Source organism: Chiloscyllium plagiosum, unplaced genomic scaffold (assembly GCF_037043375.1).
Source record: "Chiloscyllium plagiosum isolate Xiang-an unplaced genomic scaffold, Cpla_swu_hap1 HiC_scaffold_14, whole genome shotgun sequence".
Lineage (NCBI taxonomy): Eukaryota > Metazoa > Chordata > Chondrichthyes > Orectolobiformes > Hemiscylliidae > Chiloscyllium > Chiloscyllium plagiosum.
The window spans coordinates 46,990,040-47,014,010 of NW_028270152.1; the positions used below are offsets into that span (position 1 = coordinate 46,990,040).

Here is a 23,971-nt window from a genome sequence, read left to right on the forward strand (position 1 = left end):
TAATTAGCACATAAAGATCCACCATTTTATTATCAATTACTGCTGCTTTTATTACCTCTGAAAGCTATGATTGTCACTTTTTGGCAGCAAAAAAAATATATGCGAAAGGAAACAAAAGATACAACTTTTGGTTGTCAAGTATTATTTGTCATCTGGTGCAGACATCATACACCTTGCTAAATCATCTCTTTGGATCATCAGCTGCACCAACATCGCTGGAGACAGGAAAGGAAATGCTGGGATTGACTGGCCTTTAAATCACTTGAAAATTATATTTTTCAAAACTACACGATTTAATAATCTAACCATATTTGTCATTGGCCAAGCCAGTTGGATTTACAAGTCACATGCATTCTGAAAATAGCAAATATTACGTGCAATATACTATCTACGGTTACACAATAATTCTCCAAGCCCGTAGCAGCAATCAATTTATGAGGCAAAGAAGCATTACCTTGGCGTTCAGTGAATAGGCATGCAATTCTTAAAAATATATATTTCATCATTTACCCTTGTTATGTAAATAAGCACTACAGATGCATCACTGACCTATCTTAATTACTGAAACAATATACAATAATTCAATTAAAAATATCATTAACAAAAGCCCTTATACAGGTTTAAATAAAATGTTCTAGCAGAACATTAAACTATTTTTATGATTTGGTTATTTCTTTGCTTTGTTTCATAGTTAATTAAAAGTTATGTGCATTTGTAGTGCTCAATGATTAAATGTAACTGATTGTTTTTAATGAAGAAGTTCAATAAATAAGTGAAAACATGTAATACTGAACAGATCAAAAGCAGAATTCAAACAGAACCCATATCGTTAGTCCACTGCCCCCATAATGCTACATAAGATGCGTTCCGCTCAGAAAGTACCACATTAAAGTGTGAGAAAAGCAAAACACTATTCTTGATGACTCCAAAACTGCATCAATTTGGCCTTAACCCATCATTTATAACAAACAAAGCAAAACAGAGATTTTTCAAATACATGTTTGAAATTAAAGAACTTTGCTCTCCCCAAATTGTAAGGTACTTGATCAATCCACTTGCAAGGTTACAAGACCGTTCTTTCCAACACCTTGATTTGGTGCCACCATGTGGTTCACCTCCAGGTCTTACAAAATGTGAAACTCGAAGAAGGCAAGAAGCTGTCTGTCATGATCACCAGTTGAAAATTGGAAAAATAATGCTCCATTACTCTCATTCCAAAATATAAATCAATAAAAAAACACAGAAGATTCAGCTGAATTACCTGTAATCATACATAGCTAAAAAAGATTGGCTACAGGCTACAAGAAGCATAAAAGGTAAAAACTAAGAACTGAATTTGAATACACACATAGCCTTTCAAAAAAACTCAGATGAATTGACAATGCAAACAGAAATGAATAAGTATTATATGAGACAAGGCTAGATTGGGATCTAAATAACAGAGTGTAGGGCATTTAGGAAGGACATCGAGCTAAAGATCTGCTAATTAATTATTGTATTTGCCTAACGTATCTGGAACACATAAATTCAAGAACCCAGGATGTTAAAGTAGTTTGTGTAAAGATGAAAAATAATAAAGTGAGAAAGTCACTTTTGGGGACAGTGTTCATGTCCCCTAATAGTAACTACATGGTAGGATGAAGCATAAAGGAAGAAATAATGGGAACTTGTCAGAAAATATGGTGATAATCATGGGAGATTTAGACTGGAAATATAAGGACAAAGGTAGTCTAGATGAGAAGTCCAAAAAATGCTTTCAAGATAGTTTCCTAGAACTGTGCATTCTGGATCCAACTAGACAGCAGGCTATACAGGTCGTTCCTGTCTCACACGCATTTTATCAATATGAACTGACTACAACGTGATTGACGAATTGTGGACGCTGAGATGAAGGGCTTCCTGATTAAGAGCTTTTCCCAAAATGTCGATTTTCCTGCTCCTCGGATGCTGCCTGACATGCTGTGTTTTTGCAGCACTAATCTAATCTCCAGCATCTGCAGTACCCACTTCACCAAATTGTGGATGCTATTTAGATAATGCAAACTTTCTACTGAACAGGTATGACTATTTTCTATAGCAACCTTTTACAGCACAATTTTCAATAGCGGTTTTCCACAGCACAATTTTATATCATGCAAGGTTGCAGAGAAACGCAACTGTCACTTTATAGCAGAATGACCTGTACCAGGTCTGGTATTGTGCAATGAGATAGGACCTCACTGTAAAGATATTCCCAGGTATCAGCAACCATAATATAATTGAATTTTAGATATAATTTGAGGGAGAAAGAAGTGGGTCCAAGATAAAAAATGGCAATTATGAAGTCATGAAAGCAGAGCTAATTAATGTGAATTGGCAAATTAGGTGGAGGGATAGATCAACAGAGATGCAGTGGCAGGTATTTTAGGCAATATTTTGCAATACACAAAAAAACATTCCAATGGAAAAGAGTTTTGATTGATGATTAACAAAGAACTAACAAAATGAGCAATGGTCATTTTAAAAACAAAAGTGCATCTTTGAAATTAATAACCAAAAATGATGAGGCAGCATATGCATTGAACAGGAATTTTGCACATGTAATCATTATGGAGGATACAGTAACATCCCAGAAATAGTTGTAAATCAGGAAATGGAAGAACTCAAGAAAATTACTATCACCAGGGATGTGCTGAGTAAATTGTTGAGCTCTGGGCCATCAAGCACTTATGGCAATTAGCAAGTCTTTATGAACTTCATCCTCAGGTCTTAAAAGAAGTGGTTAGTAGGATGATCAATGCAATGTTTTGCTTACTTTTCCATAATTCCCTTTATTTGGGAAAATTCAATTGGATTGAAAACTAGCACATTTATGTACTTCATACAAAAAGAGAGAGACAGATAACAGCAAACAACAGCCCATTTAGCTTAACAGCTATCATGGAGTGGATGACAAAAGCTTATCAATGACTTCATAGTAGCGCACTTAGAGATGTTCAAGCTAATCAGCCAAAGTCACATTGATTTGTCAATATGCAACCACCCTATTCTTTAAGCAAGAAACCTGCTCTATAGATAAAGGGGAACCAGTGGATGTATTGTACTTAGATTTCAAGAAGGCATTTGATAAAGTGCCACATCAAAGTTTGCGAAAAATAAGAGCTCACAGTGTAGGAAGTAACATAATACCATAGCTAGAAGACTGACAAGCAGGAGGCTAGAAGAACACAGCATGCCAAGCAGTATCAGGAAGTGGACAACTTGACGTTTTGGGTGTAACCCTTTTTCAGCATTTGCAGTCGTTTTGTCTCTATAGGTAGACGTTTGGCAAGCTAATATGTCACAAAAGTTGGGGAAATGTGTCAGTTTCTAGTTGGCAAGATATGGCAAGTGGTGTACCAGAGGAATTTGAGGCTTAGGCTTTGAGGCTACAAAATTAAATAGATAGATAAAGTGAATGGGTAAAGATCTGTCAAGTGTAGTACAATATCGGAAAATGTAAAATTGCCCATTTTGGCAGAAAAATTGAAAAATAAATATATTATCTAAATGGTGAGAGATTGCAGTGCACCAAGTCATAGAGCAATCTGGGTATGCTAGTGTAGGTTATTGTGGGTAGGCTGGAATAGAGTAATCAAACCAACCATGATCTTACTGAAATGTGGAACAGGATTGAGACGGTGAGTAGCCTACATATGCTCCTATACGTTTGTATGTAGGTAACATAAAATAAATCCCTCAAACAATCTACAGATGACTCCATAAGTAAATGCATCCTTTGTTAGGGTGGGCTAGATGAACCTAAAAGATAGGAGGTCTGTCTCTGTAGAATTAATCGAGAATTATCCAACTTTTAACCACAAGGCAGCCTTATTTTACCTTGGGCAGCCATCCATGAGCTGCAACACTAAATGACCTTCACAACTTCAATTGAACATTTTTTAATTCAGCTACCAAGACTGAATGACTTCTTTGACTTCCGTGGTTCAAGTGTTACTGTATAAAGCGCAATCAGTATTTATATCTTATTCATTGAAGAAAAATATCCTTCTTGTGTTTTCAATTTCTTTTTGTCCTTTTTAACCTCAGCTACTTTTGAATATCTGTACAATCTTTTATAATGACCCTTCACAATGTACATTTTGGAACAGATGTTACCTGCATACAAACTAGACATTGATGTTTTCCATAAACATCCATGATTAAATTTATTTCTCCTGGCATTGTCAACATGTCCTGTTTTCAGCTTGGATTTTAGATTTCTTTGTACAATAAACTAACATCTGCAGTGCTGTTTTCAGGATGGCCTTTATGTGAACACATGGAGGTTTTTTTTCTCAAATATGTGGCAAATGGGTAGGAAGATTAAAAGACATGTGAATGTTACCATGGAAACAGATCAGCAATCCTTCCATTTGGGAAGAGACACTAGAACGTTCAATTGCTATTACAAGTCTGAATATCATCATTAATCATTAAGCAAAAGCCAGCAGAAAACAAACTGTGAGAGTTAAATATACATCTACTAAATCTTGTGGGCCACATAAAATTGAGAGTTAGACCACCACAGCTAGGGCAATGGCTGGTTGTAGCAATAATCTAAAGGAGAGGAATGTGTGCACAGATAACAGCCAGAATTTGCTGTTCACAATCAATGTCTCGTGTCCTTTTACCTTGTACACCAATGCATTAACTCAAGTGAAATGATAGCTGACAGCAGATTAAGATGTATAAATTCCATAGTCAGAGAGTCTGCTGGCATCTACCACTCATCCTCACATATATAAAGGCCAATTTCAACACCATTGGGCTATTGGCAGTCTGGCTATTTCCTCAGTAAAGTCACAACCAACAGGATAGAGAAAGGCAATGTAGGAAACCAGATAAGGAAGAGAGACAGATCAAAAAAAAAATCAATACCATGACCAGTTGAAAGTGATACTATTCTTTCTTTCATTGCTGAAAAAGAGTGCTAGGTTTTTGAATCATTCATTCTAACCATCAGTCAAGTTGACAGGCAGTGCTTCAGATTCAGTGGAGAGTGTGTAAGCTTATACCAGAATCATTTCATTCACTGGGATTGGATGTTGTTCGTGTCAATTGTCACAGCCTATGGTGGCAGGATGGAGTTTGTGAATGGGTTAAGTAAGAGGACACAAGGCTGTCAGAACAATCTGAGCAATTAGACAACTGGAACGATGATTGTTTAAACTACCCTACTCAAATGGAAGGTAGCAACAAATAATATCAATCAAATTATTTTGAGGGAGTTAAAACTATGTTAGAAACCCACAAATTAGTAATAACAGAGGATTAGAGAATTTCAAAACCAATTCAATTGCTATTTCTCCCATTGCCAGCTGAAGCAGAAAAATGAACTGTGACTTTTGGGAAATAAAATTATTGACATGTTTGAGAAGAAATGTATTTGTATTTATACATAACACCTCAGGAATTCCCCAAGGATTCATAACTAATAGGTTCATTTTGAAGTTTAATCACTACTGATATGTCAACCAAAGCTGTAGCAAACATGCATTCAGCAAGATCCACAATCAGTAAATGAGATAGATGGCCCATTCATGTTTAAAGGAGGAAAGCATATCAGCACACAGGGAGAAATCTTTTGAACTGTATCAAAAGTTCTGTTGTTCACTTAAGCAAGCAGATGTGTATTAGTTTGACATCTCTGAAATTTCAAAGAATGCATTATTGAAACATGTAAGATTCTTAAGGGACTTGACAGGGTAAATGCAGAGAGGATACTTCCCCTCATGGGAAAGTCCAGAACCAGAGGGCATAGCCTCAGATTAAAAGGGTGCCCATTTAAGGCTAAGATGAGGAGGAACTTCTTCTCTCTGAGGGTTGAGAGACTTTGAAACTCTTTGTAACAGAAAGTTGTGGGGGCAGAGTCCTTATATATATTTAAGTCTGAGATAAATAGATGTTTATTAGTCAGAGAATCAAAGGTTATGGGGCAAGGGCAGGACTGTGGATGTGTAGAATATCAACTCAAAACAAGTTCCAGGGGCCAAACTGCCCATCCCTGTTCCTATTTCTTATGGACATATCTCATGTGAAAGTAATGCAACACTTTCTCAGTATTTCATAGAAATTGGATTTGAATCCATAAAAGGACTTTTTGATCTTGACTACCTTTCTTTAATCTTCATTATTCAGTTCCTGCAGCATGTTTGTCTAAAAATCTCAAAACTCTGTTTTTCAAACGTTCAGCAATATGCTTTGTTCAATAACATTAAATCCACAGGACGATAAATTATTAACAAACTACTGGAATTATTCTCAAACTTCTGTAGAATCTATATTAGTAATCAATGGCACACTACATGAAATCCCCAATTATTAACATGGCGACATTCTAATTGAGAGGTACCAACTACCAATGGTCTGAAGTTGAGCACTGAGTTCAGTATCTCCTGTGTCAGATACTGAATTATCAATGTGAGTGATCAGGACACAGAATCGTCAGCTATTGCTTGTACTCATGTCATTGTTCTAGAAATCATGGAGTCATGATCATTAAATGTGCAAAATGCCACATTTATTAAAATTTATAAAGATTGATTTGGTTTGGGACTGTGTCTTTTAAGTTCAAATGAAGAGGGTCCCTTGACCAATTCTGAAGTCTGATTCACAGCAAGTTGGCTGGTATGTTTATTAGAGGTAAGATTAAAAGTGGGCTCAAACCGTTTTGATGGGAATAAATGTGTATACTTATGCCAATATTTTCACTTGGAGAAAGTGGCAGCAACCTCGGTACTAACGGCAGGTAGACTGTGAGTATCTCAAGTCCCAGGGAAGTGTTGAGAATGTCAGGTTGCAAACAGTTGTGTAATAAATTGTTCATTTATTTCCAAGATAAAAGGTAGTCTAGGTATTTAGGAAAATTAACCAAGATTTCTATATGGATACAAGGCCGAAATGGTTCATGTTACCTCAGAGATGGGCAATCAGAGGAGAAGTGTTTATGATATTTCTGAAAACCCCAACAAGGTTAATTTGTCAGAGTCCAGGTCAGGAGAGCAACTGCAGGCAGAAGGTATTTTGGTTCACTGCACATGACTGCTGGTGCTTGGACTGAAATGACCACATTAACAAGGAGTTAGAACTAAGTTGGAAGATCGCCATGCATGCACAAGAGAAAAAAACCTCTGGAGGAGAGACTTCACCATGAAAGACAGTTCTGAGGTTACAAGTTCTCAGGACTGAGAACACAAAAGAATGGAAGAAAACCTCTGGAGCTAAGAAGAACCTCAAGACCGTCTCTAAGAAATTTGAATGTGTACGTTAAGGACTGTTTAAAATATATCTCTATGTTTTCATAGTGCTATTAAAGGGGAATGCTTGTGATGTAGAGATTGATTAGTCAAACAAAGTGTTCTGAAATTTTTTGTTATAGTAACTCTTATTTAGTAAACCTTATCACGTCATGCTTTCAGTATTCGCTGAAAGTTTTTAAAAAAAATTATAGCTCTCTACGGAGATTGTAGCAATCAGAAAATAACAAGTGAATATTTCACGGAAATGAACTTCAGCATTTGCTTTTCTTTTCTCAGGTCCCTTATATAATACTCCAATTCCCAACTGGAAGTACAGGAAGATTATGTTGTCTTATGCTCTCTGCCAAAAATAATTTGCAACTAACAAGGTGATGAAATGTACAGCAGTGGGAAGCATGTAACGCAGTAGGTGGCATGTACAGCAATTTGGAAAGGTTCTTCAAGTATTTATTTTTTCCATGTATAGAAGCATCTTACTTTCAATCAATATTTCTACCAGATGGTCTGACCAAGACAAAGAATCAAGTTACCAATCTGAAGCATACCTAATAAGGGTTCATATTCCTAATGCATCGAGCCTTCACTCTTCATTCTTAATGGTGACCTTGATAACGGACCTCAAATTCTCATTTAAGCATCTTAATTTTATAAAAGAAAGTAAATTGAAACCACAAAAAAACGAAAAGGGCAAAGAAATTTGCTTTAATTTCTAGTTTTCAATTGATAACAAAATAGCCCAAGCTTATAGAGACATAAATCAAAAAGCACGCCAGACCCAGCTATCTCACAAAATAGAAGCACGAGTCAATAGAAGCTCCCTGGTCAAACATACATACCACATATACACATACACATACATACACAAATACATACATATATGTAATATATATATACACAAGTATTGTAATGATTGTCTTTCAGGAAATTCACAAATCCAAAACAATCTTCAACGAGATTTGGATGATTCAAGAGATTTTATTTTCATTCCGTATAGGATAATTGTATTTCATTATGTAAACCAAACAGACATTGTGCTTGGGAGCAACCAAACCGCATGCACTTCCATTCAGAGGCAAAGTAGAAGATACAATAGTAGGGAAATAGAAGCTTAGTAGTAATATCAGGGAGATGCTCAGTGACACTAATGATCCTCAGCCAGAGACTCAAAATGTCTCCACAGCAGGTCAGATGAAGGAAGTTACATTAAAGTCACTTTGGGTGCATGGATGACAAGCGTCTGTACAGAATTAGAGTTGACACAAATATAGCACTTTGCATAACAGTGCTGTGATCTGATCCAATGTGTGAAGGTTTCTCACTGTCCATATTTCCCTTGGTGACTAAATTGAAGGGTGATAATTACCTGAGACACTCACATGAGCTTCATGTGGAGCACAGTGAAGACACCAATGCTCTCATTCTTGGTTGAGAAACATAACTTCTGCCAAGCAAGAATTTAAACATTTGCATGATGAAACAGGAAAAACACAGAAGGTGTAGAAGGGTCACTGGACTTGAAACATTAACTCTGCCTTCTCCTCACAGATGCTGCCTGACTAGGTGCTGTGTTTTATGTTTGTGTTTATGATTTCCAGCATCTGCAGTTCTTTGGGATTTTGTTTTTGAGCTTTTCTATAAGAAAACTGTTTGATTATGAACAATCCAACTAACAGAAGAAATTTGCAATCATTGGAGCTTGGAAGAAGACTTCTACCGAGTCTAAAGAAGGCCTCACAAGTATAGTCAAGATTGTGAACACACCGGTTTCCTGATTTAACATCACTGTGCTCATAACTGTAATTTCAGTAGATTGGGGTGTTAACAGACATACTAACACATACAAAAGAAGATTATAACCATGGAGTTTGTGAAAACTGACCTGTCTAAAAGGTTCTGAGAACATAATACATACTTTTTAACCCACTGTCAGGAAACTGTTTTTTTTTGCCTTCTGTCCAATGAAGCTCCCAGCAGATTCCACCCATTGTGTTCAACTAGTGGTCAGAACAATATGACTACAATATCTCCAATGGGTATGAAGACAGTACAAGGATAAAGCTAGAAATAGAATTTTTAAAATCCCTTTTATACCTGTTCAAATATAATAAGTGCATGTGCCTTTCTGATTTCTGGTCATTATAAATGGGATGTAATTTGCCAAATAAAATAACTTATGAATGAGAATGCATTTTGTAGATATGTATTTTTTTTATTTGCAGTTAGGTTAAACATAAGTCAGTAGTCCACAACACTTAAGAATGATATAAAACATCCACACTTCTGCAATTTCCAGTACTTCCTTGTCTAGATTAATTAAAAAAAACAAAAGTTTTCTTTTAAAACAGTCATATGTTTTGCATTCCTGGCCTTATGTTCCAATGACTCAATACAGTAATTAAATGGTCACCAAAGTTCCCATTCTGGTAAATCAATTCAGTGTTCTCAAAGTACCAGGGTAACAAGTGCCCGATATTGCCTTGGAAGCAGTGTCAGGAAACACCAGAAACAATACCCAGGCTGCCAGGTGCAAAGTTAGACCATAAGACGTGCGAGCTGAAATGGCTCATTCTGCCATCAAATCTGCTCTGCCATTCAATGAGATCACAGTTGATATGATAATCCTCAACTCCACTTTCCTGCCTTTTCCCTATAACCCTTGATTCCCTTATTAAATAAAGATCCGTCTATCTCAGCCTTGAATATATCGCGACTCAACCTTGACAGCTCGTTGTGGTAAAGAATTCCACAGTTTCACTATCCCCTGAGAGAAGAAATTCCGCCTCATCTCCATTATATGGGGACCCCCTTACTTTGAGATTAAGACTCTGGTCCTAAACCTTCTGAAAAGGACAGTACCTTTCATTATATCTGTTGACAGGATCTTTTAACAGTTCCAATGCATTTACGTACATGTTATGCAAATGATGTTTGCAATTAATAATCCTAAAGGGCACTGCATCTCTCCCAAAAGAGAACTTATTTTTCTCAAAAGGCACTTGACATGTCTAGGACCATATTTAAAACGGTACCTTACCTCTCCTCTGTCTAGATCTGTTACTAGATCTGTCGTGATTCCCACTCCTGGTTAACGAAAATCAGACATGCCTAGAAGCAGCTGCCATTCTTCACTAGCTCCCACTATGAATCATTAAGCGGTATTTTAACCTCTCTTCTCTGAAAATGGTAGGTGCTGTGCTCAGAGTGGGACTTCAAGACACTGACCACAAGAACCATTTTTGAAATGACAGAAAGGCTCTTCATCATTGTAAAAGTTTTTAATATTATTAATCTGCATTAAAATCTCTTCCAGTCCCTTCCCTTCTCTGTAACCACATTCAGTCCAATACTATCTACTCCTCAACTTGTAGTTTATTGATCCTTGTATCTGGTATATCCTCTAAATATCTAGCGATCACTGTCATTTAGTCCTTCAGCTGCCGACACCCATGCTATGGATTTCTCTTCCTCAATCCTGTCTCCTTTCATTAAGTACTTACTAAATTCTACCCCTTAGACCAACATTTTAGTCATTTGAGATAGTTTCCTGTTTAGAAGTTGTTAGAATCCTCACCGATTTTTCAATATTGTATATTTTATTATTTTTGGTTTGGAATTGTGAGCCGAGAGTTGAAAGTTACCTTTGGACTGTGAGCAGCAGTTTGCGTTAAGAAAGACAAACTGTTATTTGTTTTGGAGTTAATTGTTGGCCAATCTTTCTGCTATTTTTCTCCACTGCTCATGTTTTTGTTCATTCCAGAAGAATCACCTTCAATTCCCTCATCCAATACAAAACTGTTGGTATATTTTAAAAAACTTCAATTTATTCAAATACAATAAAAATGCATGAAACTGATGCTTCAGTTTCAATTTAAATGGGGTTGTTTGGATACTCAAGAGTAAAGAAATCCAACAACAACGACAGCTAGCTAGCACTATAATTGAAACTGTAAATCAATCCGAGGGGATTTCAGCCTTTTAAATCCTGACTGCCTCTCGGTATCATAAATAAATCAATAACTGAAGTATTAAAAACTTTGGGCAATTAGGTAGTATGGTATCTTTGAACCAAAATTTAGAATTTGTATAATTCTGTTGGGATATAAAGACACTATGGTCCAGAAGCAGGTCATTTCGTTCAACAATTAACTATTCTAAATTAACAGAAAATAAAAGCTCAGATGAATTCTCAATTTTACTTATTTTCCCTTTGCACCCAATAATTTAGAAGAGAAAGATTCAGCCCTAGTTCTACACGAGTTAGCAAAACCAACATAATTCTCACAAAACTAGCCTCAGGCCCCATCACTTTCCCATCAGAACACTGCAATGAGAATATTTTTTGAAGTGAAAACACTCCAATGCACTAAAATCTCCCCGCAAGGACCTGTAACATTCTCCAGCCATACAACACTCTAAAACATTGGTGTTCTTCCAATTCTGGTCTCACTGTGCTTTGTCAATTTTAATCACTCTGTCATGGGTAGCCATGTCTTCAGTTGCTGAGGATTTGAACTCTGGAATGCCTCCCAAAGTCTCCTATCTTTTCTTCCTTCTTTGAGAAGTTCCTTTAATCCTACTAAGTTTTTAACTAGCTGCCTTAATATTTCCTTACTAGACATTTTGTTTGATAATACTTCTATATAAACTGAAGGTGTTGTATTTATCATATCGATAAGATCCTTTCTCCTTTGAAAAATCCAAGTTTCTCTACGAGCAAACAAGTGTGGTGCCCTGCTGTATCACAGGACAATCCAAAACTATGTAAAATAGAAATTTGTGTCTGGTGCTGGTACATGACAGATAGCACTGGATTCTTTGTCTGCAAGGCTTGTTGTGCAATTCTATTGAATGCAAATGGTCTGAATATGAGAGACAGTGTAGAACAGATAGTTGATCTGACATTACTCATTTTGTCTACATCCAGAAATGAAAGCAAGGTATATCTTGTTAAGCACAAGCATAGCTGTAACACAGGCAAAATCAGCAACCAAACAAGAAGTGAATAATTAATAGTTAATGTGCCTTTGGCCATGGGAGGAATATTGACCAGTTCAGCAGAAAACCTCTCAGCTATCTTACAATCATGAATGGGACAAACAGACGTTTTTATGCCAGACAGACTATGCCTCAGTTTACTATTTCAATCAATTTAAAATTTGTGCCCTCTTCCCATATCCTAGTCTGTGTTTCATCAGATAGTCTGTGACTCAATAGTTTTCCCAAAGTTTAATGCAATTAACCTTAATCATTAGTTTCAAAGTTTACATATAAATTATACTTTCTTCCAACACATCTATTCTAAGATGCCTATTTATAATGGATTCAATCAACCTTATTTTGAATACTTCAATCATTTATTCCCTTCCTACCCATACCCATGTTTCTCTTGGACTCTTATCTTTTTAACAGCTGAGGTCTTCTCTTCTGTTTATGTATTTTTTTTATTCTTTCACAGAATGTGGGGATTGCTGGCTAGAAGAGCATTTATTGCCTATCAAAATTTGCCCTCGAGAAGGTGATGCAAATACATCCGCGTTTAGAAAGGCACTTGCAGGATTGTGATCCTGTCCTAGGGAAAGAACAGCAATACCATTCTGAATCAAGATAGTGTGTGGCTTAGAGGAGCCAATGGAAGTAGTAGTATTTGTAAGTAGCTGCTTCCCTCGCCCTGTAAGTTGTAGAGGTTGTGGGCTTGGTGGGTGCTGTTGAATGTGTCTTTTCGTGTGCTGTTTTTTTTTAACCACTCCCACTCTCATTCAAAAATACCCTAAGTTCAATTTACTTGAAAGTCTCAGTCAATCTTTACTTCACCGACAAACTGATTACTTGCAGTTAAAAATAACTCATGTACACATTCTTAGTCTATGTTGTTGCGGATTGAACTCCCTTTGACTATTCATCATGTGGTGCTGTCCTGGTCCTTAGCTTATTACTTATTACCCAGCTTTTAATGCAGTAACATAAGAGAAGAACCCTAGGGAACTGCTACAGCAAATCTTGCAGATAGTGTATGATGTTGCCACTGTGTGTTGGTGGTAGATGGCATGACAATCAAGTGGCTGCTTTAGCCTGGAAGGTGCCGAGATTCTTGGGTGATATTGGGAGCTAAACACATCCAGGCAAGTGAAGATTATTCCATTATACTCCCAAATTACGCCTTGTAGATGATAGACAAAAAGGAGTCAAAAAGAGACTTACTTGCTGCAGAACTCCCAGTCTTTAACTTGCTCTTACAGGTACAGTGTTTATATGCCTATTCCAGTTTAGCTTCTGATCAATGGTAACTCTTCATCTGGATGTTTTCCTGTAAGTTGTTATCTTTGATTGTGTTTGTTGACCAACTGGACACTAAACATTCAATTTCCTACTGCTGAGAGCGATGAGCTTGGGGTTTGCCAAAAATATTGTTTGATCTGGAGCCAGTGTAGGTTGAGTGGCAACATGAATGGCAGGTTTGGGTAAGAGCACAAGCAGCAAAGTTTGGTGACCTCAAATTCATATGGTAGATGTGGGGTTGTAGCTGAAAATGTATTGGAATAGGTCTATAGAAGGCACAATGGAGGTGTTCAGCAACAGATGAGCTGATGCAAGAGCAGAGTTGAGTTATGGTTTGCAGGTGGAATCAAGTGATCTTAGTGATGGCGCGAGAATGTGAGCAGAAACTTACCTTTGGGCAAAACATGGCATCGAGTCTAGTGGTCTAGAACAGTTCCAGGGAGTGGTAGAGAGTCAGTAGCATGGGAAAGGAGTGTGTAGCAGAACTAAAAACAATGGCTTCAGACTGGAATCCAGATAAGTCTAATAATTTAGCAACAATGGAGGATTTAAGTGAGAACTGTGTGTCATCAACATATAAATGAAAATTAAAGCTATGTTCAGATAACATCAACAAGGGACAGCAAGCAAATCAGAAATAGGTCCTTTACAGGTACCAGGCATGGTACAAAATAGGAACAGAAGCTATGACAAGGTGTACTCTGGGTATGATTAGGTAGATTGAATGGAAGCAGGCAAGAGCTCCATCTCTGAATTATAGTGCAGAGGTATTGGATGAGAATGGATGGTCAATGATGTCAAAGGCCATAGGCAAGATGACAAGGGCAACAAGAAGTAGTTCACGTGAGTTCCAGTCATGTAAGTGTGTAACTTGTGGCTCTGGAAGAGAATCATTCAGCACTGCAGTAAGCATGGAAACTTGACTGAAAGATTAAAAAATGGACTGGGAGAAATAGGAATGATTTGATACAAGACAATACATTCAAGTACTCAGAGGAAGAAAAAGTAGTTAAAGATGGAGCAACAATTTGCATGAATGGTGCGGTTGAAGGTGGTTTTTTTTGAGGTGGTGGTGGTGACAGCAGATTTAGAGGAGGAGGAGGAAAGCAATTGAAAAAGAGAATCATCTACAATATCCTGTAGCAGTGGAATAATAGGATGGTCAGCAACTTAGTGGAAATAGGTTTCAGAGAACACAAGGAAAGGTCTAAGAGGTCATGAGAGAAGACAGGAAAGCAAAGAGAAGAAAATTAAGTACTGCAATATTACAGTGAAAGGAGCTTTAATGATGGACTCATGGTTAAATTGGGATGTAGAAGAGGTAGGTGATGGGATGGACATGATTTTAGTGACAAAGTTGATGAGCCTCTTGAACTTACAATTGGAGATGGAAGGGGCAGGGGAGAGAAGGTCTAAAAAGGCCGTCTACAGTCAAGATGCAAACCACGAGGTATCTCTGCACTCCAGTATGATCCTGGATTAGTGAGTGGTTTTGGTAGAGGATTGCAAGATCAAACAGCACTAGGTAAAAACAATGACTGCAGATGCTGGAAACCAGATTCTGGATTAGTGGTGCTGGAAAAGCACATCAGTTCAGGCAGCATCCAAGGAGCAGGAAAATCGACATTTCGGGCAAAAGCCCTTCATCAGGAATACAGGCAGAGTGCCTGAAGGGTGGAGAGATAAGTGAGAGGAGGGTAGGGGTGGGGAGAAAGTAGCATAGAGTCCAATAGATGAGTGAGGGAGGGGATGAAGGTGATAGGTCAGGGAGGAGGGTGGAGTGGATAGGTGGAAAAGAAGATAGGCATGTAGGACAAGTCATGGGGACAGCGCTGAGCTGGAAGTTTGGAACTGGGGTGAGGTGGGGGAAGGGGAAATGAGGAAACTGTTGAAGTCCACATTGATGCCCTGGGGTTGAAGTATTCTGAGGCGGAAGATGAGGTGTTCTTCCTTCAAACGTCTGGTGGTGAGGGAGCGGCGGTGAAGGAGGCCCAGGACCTCCATGTCCTCGGCAGAGTGGGAGGGGGAGTTGAAATGTTGGGCCACAGGGCGGTGTGGTTGATTGGTGCGGGTGTCCCAGAGATGTTCCCTAAAGCGCTCTGCTAGGAGGCGTCCAGTCTCCCCAATGTAGAGGAGACTGCATCGGGAGCAACGGATACAATAAATGATGGTGGATGCGCAGGTAAAACTTTGATGGATGTGGAAGGCTCCTTTAGGGCCTTGGATGGAGGTGAGGGAGGAGGTGCGGGCACAGATTTTGTAATTCCTGTGGTGGCAGAGGAAGGTGCCAGGATGGGAGGGTGGGTTGTGGGGGGGCATGGACCTGACCAGGTAGTCACGGAGGAAACGGTCTTTGCGGAAGGCAGAAAGGGGTGGGGAGGGAAATATATCCCTGGTGGTGGGGTCTGTTTGGCGGAAATGTCGGCGGATGATTTGGTTTATGCGAAGGTTGGTAGGGTGGAAGGTGAGCACCAGGGGCATTCTGTCCTTGTTACGGTTGGAGGGGTGGGGTCTGAGGGCGGAGGTGCGGGATGTGAACGAGATGCGTTGAAGGGCATCTTTAACCACGTGGGAAGGGAAATTGCGGTCTCTAAAGAAGGAGGCCATCTGGTGTGTTCTGTGGTGGAACTGGTCCTCCTGGGAGCAGATACGGTGCAGGCGGAGGAATTGGGAATAGGGATGGCATTTTTGCAGGAGGTAGGGTGGGAAGAGGTGTAATCCAGGTAGCTGTAGGAGTTGGTGGGTTTGTAAAAAATGTCGGTGTCAAGTCGGTCGTCATTAATGGAGATGGAGAGATCCAGGAAGGGGAGGGAGCTGTCAGAGATGGTCCAGGTAAATTTAAGGTCAGGGTGGAATGTGTTGGTGAAGTTGATGAATTGCTCAACCTCCTTGTGGGAGCATGAGGTGGTGCCAATGCAGTCATCAATGTAGCGGAGGAAGAGGTGGGGAGTAGTGCAGGTGTAATTACGGAATATGGACTGTCCTACACAGCCAACAAAAAGACAGGCATAGCCAGGGCCCATACGGATGCCCATGACCACCCCTTTCTGGGAGTGGATGGTTAGAGATTGTCAGCTAACTTCTTCAAATCTTGTCCCTTGGACTCCAGAGGGCATAAATGAGGGCCATAAGTAAAGGGGTCTGACAGGCTAAGAGGGAAAGAAGCTTTGTTGAGCACTAGCGCATCAAAGCTAGAGGTGACGGTGTGGTTGAGCAATATAGGAGCTGCAGAAATGTTGTGAACAAGGTCATAAAGCCAGATAATTGGCATTTTAAAAATGCAACTGTAACTGAACTAGGATCGTGAGAATGATGGAATATTTTTAATCCAAATCAAACAGTTCCATTAAGAATGCTAGAATTGCTCAGAAAATGAAGCCACAGATATCAAAGGAACAAAGTACAAGACAAACGTACGTGGCACTTAAAACTATAATTTAAGAAGTAGTATTAGTTTACCACAACTCTTAGAAATCAAGTTTGCACTTTAAATGTGCACAGAATGCATGCAGCTCAACTGATGAAATTTGAATTTAGACAATTATCTAATATACAGGTTGATTATAAGGTAAAATACAAACTATTCAGCAGGAAGTATTTTCTTCCCCTCAAGTGTCAGCCTTTTTAAAGATAATAATAGTGTTATGATCAACCACAGTAGATCTGGAATATCTATTCTGACCTGACCAACAACCAGGGTTTGGAACAACAGAGATCAGGTCATTGTCAAATGGTTCAATTACGAGGCAAATTTTTAAAAGGCAAATTTTTTTTAAAAAAAAAGGTTTAAAAAAGGAATCAAACAATTAATGTCACTGATTTCAAATATTTTTGAGGACTTTGGAAGTCAGGAGAAAAGGGCTGAATATAGACGCTGAACATTTCTTATAAGTATCTTTTTGAACAGTTCACAGCTGGCAGTATTAAAAGTATTGATAGACCAATTAGTCATTATAACTTTTAACTGCAATATTACTCAAAGAAATAATATAAAATGCCATTCCAAACTCTCTATTCCTTTCAGTCCAGATTCTTGCACATCCTCAAGCCTTCAGCAACATAAACTATACATTCTCCCATTGCCTTTTTATGCCCCCCATGCCTCTAAGATCTTCTTTAATGCCCACTTGTTGGAACAAACATTTGGACCTACCTAAAATCTCCTTCTGCTTGATACCATTTTCCCCTTCTGATGTTTTTTTAAAATATATTTTTCCAATTCAAAGGGGTTATACGAATGTTGTTGTGGTTCTGTTCGCCGAGCTGGAAGTTTTTGTTGCAAACGTTTCGTCCCCTGGCTAGGCGACATCATCAGTGCTTGGGAGCCTCCTGCGAAGCGCTTCTTTGATGTTTCCTCCGGTGTTTATAGTGGTCTGTCCCTGCCGCTTCCGGTTGTCAGTTTCAGCTGTCCGCTGTAGTGGTTGGTATATTGGGTCCAGGTCGATGTGTTTGTTGATGGAGTTTGTGGATGAATGCCATGCCTCTAGGAATTCCCTGGCTGTTCTCTGTCTGGCTTGCCCTATGATAGTAGTGTTGTCTCAGTCGGATTCATGTTGCTTGTTGTCTGCGTGTGTGGCTACTAAGGATAGCTGGTTGTGTCGTTTCGTGGCTAGTTGATGTTCATGTATGCGGATTGTTAGCTGTCTTCCTGTTTGTCCTATATAGTGTTTTGTGCAGTCCTTGCATGGTATTTCGTACACTACATTCGTCTTGCTCATGTTGGGTATCGGGTCCCACGCAACTTCATCAGCAGATGCCTAAGAGAAAGACCACAGAACGAGGACATACCACAACCAAAAGGACTAGCCACTCTACCATACATCAGGAGCATCTCGGAACTGACTGCCAGACTACTGCGACCCCTAGGACTCATAACGGCACACAAACCAATAGCCACGCTCAGACAACAACTCACCAGAACGAAGGACCCGATACCCAACATGAGCAAGATGAATGTAGTGTACAAAATACCATGCAAGGACTGCACTAAACACTATATAGGACAAACAGGAAGACAGCTAACAATCCGCATACGTGAACATCAACTAGCCACGAAACGACACAACCAGCTATCCTTAGTAGCCACACACGCAGACAACAAGCAACACGAATTCGAATGGGACAACACTACTATCATAGGGCAAGCCAGACAGAGAACAGCCAGGGAATTCCTAGAGGCATGGCATTCATCCACAAACTCCATCAACAAACACATCGACCTGGACCCAATATACCAACCACTATAGCGGACAGCTGAAACTGACAACCGGAAGCGGCAGGGACAGACCACTATAAACACTGGAGGAAACATCAAAGAAGCGCTTCGCAGGAGGCTCCCAAGCACTGATGATGTCGCCTAGCCAGGGGACGAAACATTTGCAACAAAAACTTCCAGCTCGGCGAACAGAACCACAACAACAAGCACCCGAGCTACAAATCTTCGCACAAACTTTGGGTTATACGAATGTTGCAAAAATGTTTCTTTTTACCATAATGGCAACATCGAGTTATGTTCAAGTGTCCTTTTTTTCTTGAAAACCATTAACTAAAGCGATTGAAGATTTGTTTTAAAGCCAGATGAAGCAATTTATGAAATGATTCACCACTTTTTTCATACCCGAAATATGAGAGTTCACGTTTCCACCTCAGATTGAACAAAACAAGATGCCCTTTATTCATTTTGGGATTAACAGCAACAGTGCTGCTTCAACCTGAAGCCAGCAAGGAGGCGGGTGTGAGGTGTTTATTTGATTTACATTCCGATTGGCAAATCACAGAACAGGAATAAAATCCGGGCAACGCCTTTCTGACTGGAACACATGGGCAGTCAGGTTTAAGACAGAGCTCTTGGCTTTGGTCCAGAGTTTCAAGTCAAAATGTAAGCAGCTTTTTATTTGCAGTTATAAATAGTTTAAAAAGAAATACAAGCCAAAAAACAAAATCAGGCTGCACCACTTCTTATTAATTTCCATTCTGTTTTTTTTCTATGTTTTTTCCATTTCATTTTGAGGAATTATCATGACTGTTATGGTACACAGGCAGTCTTATTCCTGCCTGCAAAATAAAGCTGGCCACACTCAACTGTTTTTTCTTCTGCCTTCAAAAAGACTGAGGAATTGCATGTAAATGTCATGTTATGTAAATGACAAAAGTGGTTTTGTAGTGGTATTTCTGATTTCGCTTGGAATTGGATATTGAGTAGCATGCACATACTTGTGAATAGAACAAGACATTTGGAATGATTATGGGAATGATTAGCACTGAAGAAAATCTCTAATTGAGATGAGGTGATAATCTTCTCCCAGGTCTCTATTAATACCATTCTGAAGCGGCTCGTCCATCATTTTCCTCCCAATTTTCCCTTGCTTTGAAGAAACATTTCAATAAAACTAAGTTCTTCCCCCAGTAGCAGATCTATTGTTGATACTTGTCCTTTCAGTTCCACATTAGTTAAAGACAGAAATTTTTATTTTTGAAAGAAACAGCAGAAGTAAAACAAAACATGCCAGCATAGTATCACGACTATTGAGGAGGGTCAAGACGATCGTGGCACCCCAAGTGGAAAGTTTTAAATCAAAACTAAAAGTGATACATACAAGGCACAGCATGTCGATAAAGGTTATCCCGTATTGTCTGTTGTAGCTCGTGATCTGCTGATCCTTTCTGAAATCGTTGACTGAGATAGTGCCGTAGATCTTTATTCAGTTTGCTTCCTACAATGAAACAAAACTATAGTTAGTCAAAAGTATAACCCTTGGTTACTGAATACTATTTGCATATGCTTCCATTTGTGCTTGACCTACTCACAGGACCCTGATCTGCATTTCACAGTCAAGATATCAACTTGAATGGTCACTTTGGATAAAAGCATCAAAAAAAAATTAACACGCTCAGTTTGCACAATAAATTTAAGTAAAATATGACTGGGACTTTTAAATATGATAAGTTTCCCCAAATCATCTCGAAAGTGCCTTTTTTCATAAAGCAAACTCATTCAAATTTATAAAAAAATCACTTCACTGGTAAATGTTAAGAATGCATACATTAAAAGGGCTTCAAATGTTCAAAAGTATGAGGTAATGCATTTTGGGAGGACTAACAAAGCAAGGGAGTACACAATAATCTGTGGACCCTTGGAAGTACAGAGGATCAGAGGGGCTTTAGTGTGTACGGCCATAGATTCTTGATGGCAGTAGGAGAGGGAAATAAGGTGGTTAAGAAGGCATATGGAGATTTATCATTATTAGTCATGGAACTGAATACAAGAGCAGAGATTTAATGAAGAATCTGTACAACACGAGTTCATGACTGCAGCATAGATGTTTTGCACCTGGCTGGTAGTGGGTATCTGGAACTCACTGTTTGAAAGGGGAGATAGGCAGGAACCATCATAACATTTCAGCAGTACTTAGATGAACACTTTAAATGAATAGCATATAAGGCTACTGGTCTTGTGCTGGAAACTGGAACTAGAATAGATAGGTGCTGGATGACTGGTGCAGACATGATGGGATGAAGGGACCCTTATTACTTAACGACTTACTAAAGTAGATGAAAAGAATTAAGCCTAACTTGAAGAGTGATCAGAAGACTGAATCAAAGGAAATATTGTTTATATTTTGATATACCGTATCTAATTACTACCAAGACTAAAAGTGAGATTTTGATTTTGTAGCTGATACAAGGGCTCATTACATGGCACTTTAGAAGATTTTGACAAAATTATCTTCAGAAAATGTTAATCACTCTTTCTTGCTATGGATTAGGCTAACAGTACAATATAAAATATCTGTGAATGAATATTAATTGCCAAGAAATGTATGTCAATGTCAATTTGATGCGTATTATTAATAGTCACTTGAAGAAAGCCCCTCCAAGAACACCATTCCATCTGTGGGATAAAATTAGCATTTCCAGAAGCAATTAGTAACTTCCAATGAAGTTGAATTATTTTGGTTTCTGTTTTCGAAATGTTGTTTCTGACAATTTAAAATGACAATTCAAGTATGAGAGTTTACTGTGTTTGAACTGCAATGCTAAGTTGATTAGGAGAAGGAAATTACTTCCAATCAACTATCTAATTTAATTCTGCTATTCAGAATGTACAAAGTTCCATTCTATCTTTCGGTCACACTTCCTGGTATTGTCAGAATATATTGAGACTTCCTGATACCTCAACAGCAAACTCTCTCAAAAGGCTACCATTGATGAATAGATCCAACATTTGACCAACTGGGCTTAACCTTCTACCAATTAAGTTAGAAAGTTTTGACAACAAAGACCTCCAAAAGTCAACACAAATCCCAGAGACAGAGAGTCGGTATTACATTTTCCCTGTACTGCAACAAGACCTAGACTGTATATCAGACCATTAAAAAATTCCATCAAGAATATCTCTTATCACGTCCTCAGGAATCAGAGGAAGGAAAACCAAACAAATGGTAGTGTTCTTCTTGAAGTCACCTCCACATGCATTCAAGTTATACTACTGCAAAATCAATTTTAATGGTCTGAGCAATGCCCAGATGATTGAAAAGCACTTAATCCACTATGATGTTTCCTCAATGCTCAACTGGTCAAATTCATTGGAAAACAACAAAAAAACTTCAGAGGAACTCTGAAGTTCTCTGGGAAGTGTTGGAAAGAGCTTGCTATGAGTCATTGAAATTAATACTAACTTATCCACTAAGGCATATCATACTATGAATCAAAATGTCAATGTGTGATGTAGACAAATGGCCTCAGAGCCAGATGTGACCAAAGACCTGTAAGTTCAGAATCAGTCTGTTCAGTCACGTGAAGATCTAAGACAAACACATATAGTCCCGAGTACCCATTATCCTCAAATCAAGAGACAGCCAATGATAGTGATTGCTGAATAGAGAATCACAGTCATTTTGGTTATTTACAGCTTTCAGAATATAATTATCAATTCACAAAGTGAGATTTTGCCTCTGTTACTGCTCTCATTTGTCTGTTCAAAGTAACTGATACTTGGTTACCTGTTATGCCCCGAGAGTTTGGTTAGGCCATTTTAGACAAGTAGCCAGTGAAAATGTAGATGTTATATTTCTAAATGCTGTGATCAGACATCTATATTAAAATTCTTGTATCCACGTGCATTTTTTTGTCTGCAACATTCAACTTCTTGTTGACATCTTTATCCAATAGAAGTTTTCACATTTATATTTATAATAGAAATTGCTTTCATGCATTAATACTTTAATTACAACCTCTCATTACTAGTGGAACTGTAGTGTCTCAGTCTCTCCACTCTTTTGTCTGTCTCGCAGGCTAACCAACTCAAATTCAATCCAAAATTTATGGAAAATGACGACAGACTGTATGAATTAAAACAGAAATTGAATTACCCCTCTACCCAAATCAAATTATACTTCTAATTCCACATCACCTGCAGATTCTTCACAGCCTGTGTCGAATGCATAAAAAATCAACTTAGATATTCTAATTCTGTCATGAAGGTAACTATTTAGGTAACAAATTAATTTTGAAAGTTAAATACTTGGATGAGTGAAACTTGATAAACTGTGGGAAACATAAAACATTAATGTTTCACAATGTTATCAATTTCTGTTCTGCAGCTGATCTGTCAAGTCATGCAACTACAAGAGATATAAGAGGTTGTTTTGTACAATGAGAACTGCTGGCACAGAGTCAGGAAGAATTATAGCAGCCAGCGTCTGATGTTTTATGTGCTTGTGTGTTATCTCCTCCCACTAATGGCAAGCAGTTTTCTCAGCCATGTATCAGATCAGACCTTTCTTAACCAAAACATGGCCAACACACTGAAAATGACTACATCTAAAGCAACCTTCCCATGACTGGGTCAAGTTATCTTTTTTCTAAATTATGAAAAAAAATCACCAGCTTGCTACAACTCAGAAGTAAGATAAAATGCCAAAGTTGAAGAGAACTAAATCATGTCACTGGAGAAATTTACATTTTGAATATTGTCATGTCACATGTTTATCAATCTGATTACATTTTAAAGTCAGACACCTGAAACAGAGTTATTCTTGCATCTAGTCACCAAATGGACTCTACATACTGTATATTATGACACATAGCTCTTTATTGAAGCATGGTCATGGTAAACAAAAACAAAGAGCTGCTCTCGTGCTCATTAAAAGACCAATGAAACCTTGTTTGAAGCAGTTGTCATGAAAGATTTTCCAATGCTGCCCAGGTAATATCTGAAGTTTTGGCACTGAAGCCCATCTGACACAGGGCCAAGTGTAAATTACAGGCAACTGGCAGGTCATGGCAACAGCAAAAGAATCCTTTGTGCAGCCACAGCAAAAGCAAAGAGAGATTCCTTAATCACCATGAATGTTTGTCAGTTGAAAGAGTTACAGTTAACATACAGATCACAATCAAATCCCCATGTGCTAAAG

At 38.4% G+C, this 23,971-nt stretch overlaps 1 protein-coding gene across 5 annotated transcripts in view; it reads right to left on the reverse strand.

Annotated features, from left to right (window-relative positions):
* Window positions 1-23,971, reverse strand: part of magi1b (membrane associated guanylate kinase, WW and PDZ domain containing 1b) — a 462,351-nt gene that overhangs the window by 181,515 nt on the left and 256,865 nt on the right. For all 5 annotated transcript variants that reach the window (XM_043708285.2, XM_043708283.2, XM_087994417.1 and 2 more), the window contains exon 2: window positions 20,153-20,269. In XM_043708285.2, the coding sequence (XP_043564220.2) occupies window positions 20,153-20,269 (117 nt within the window). The remainder of the gene's footprint in view (window positions 1-20,152; window positions 20,270-23,971) is intronic.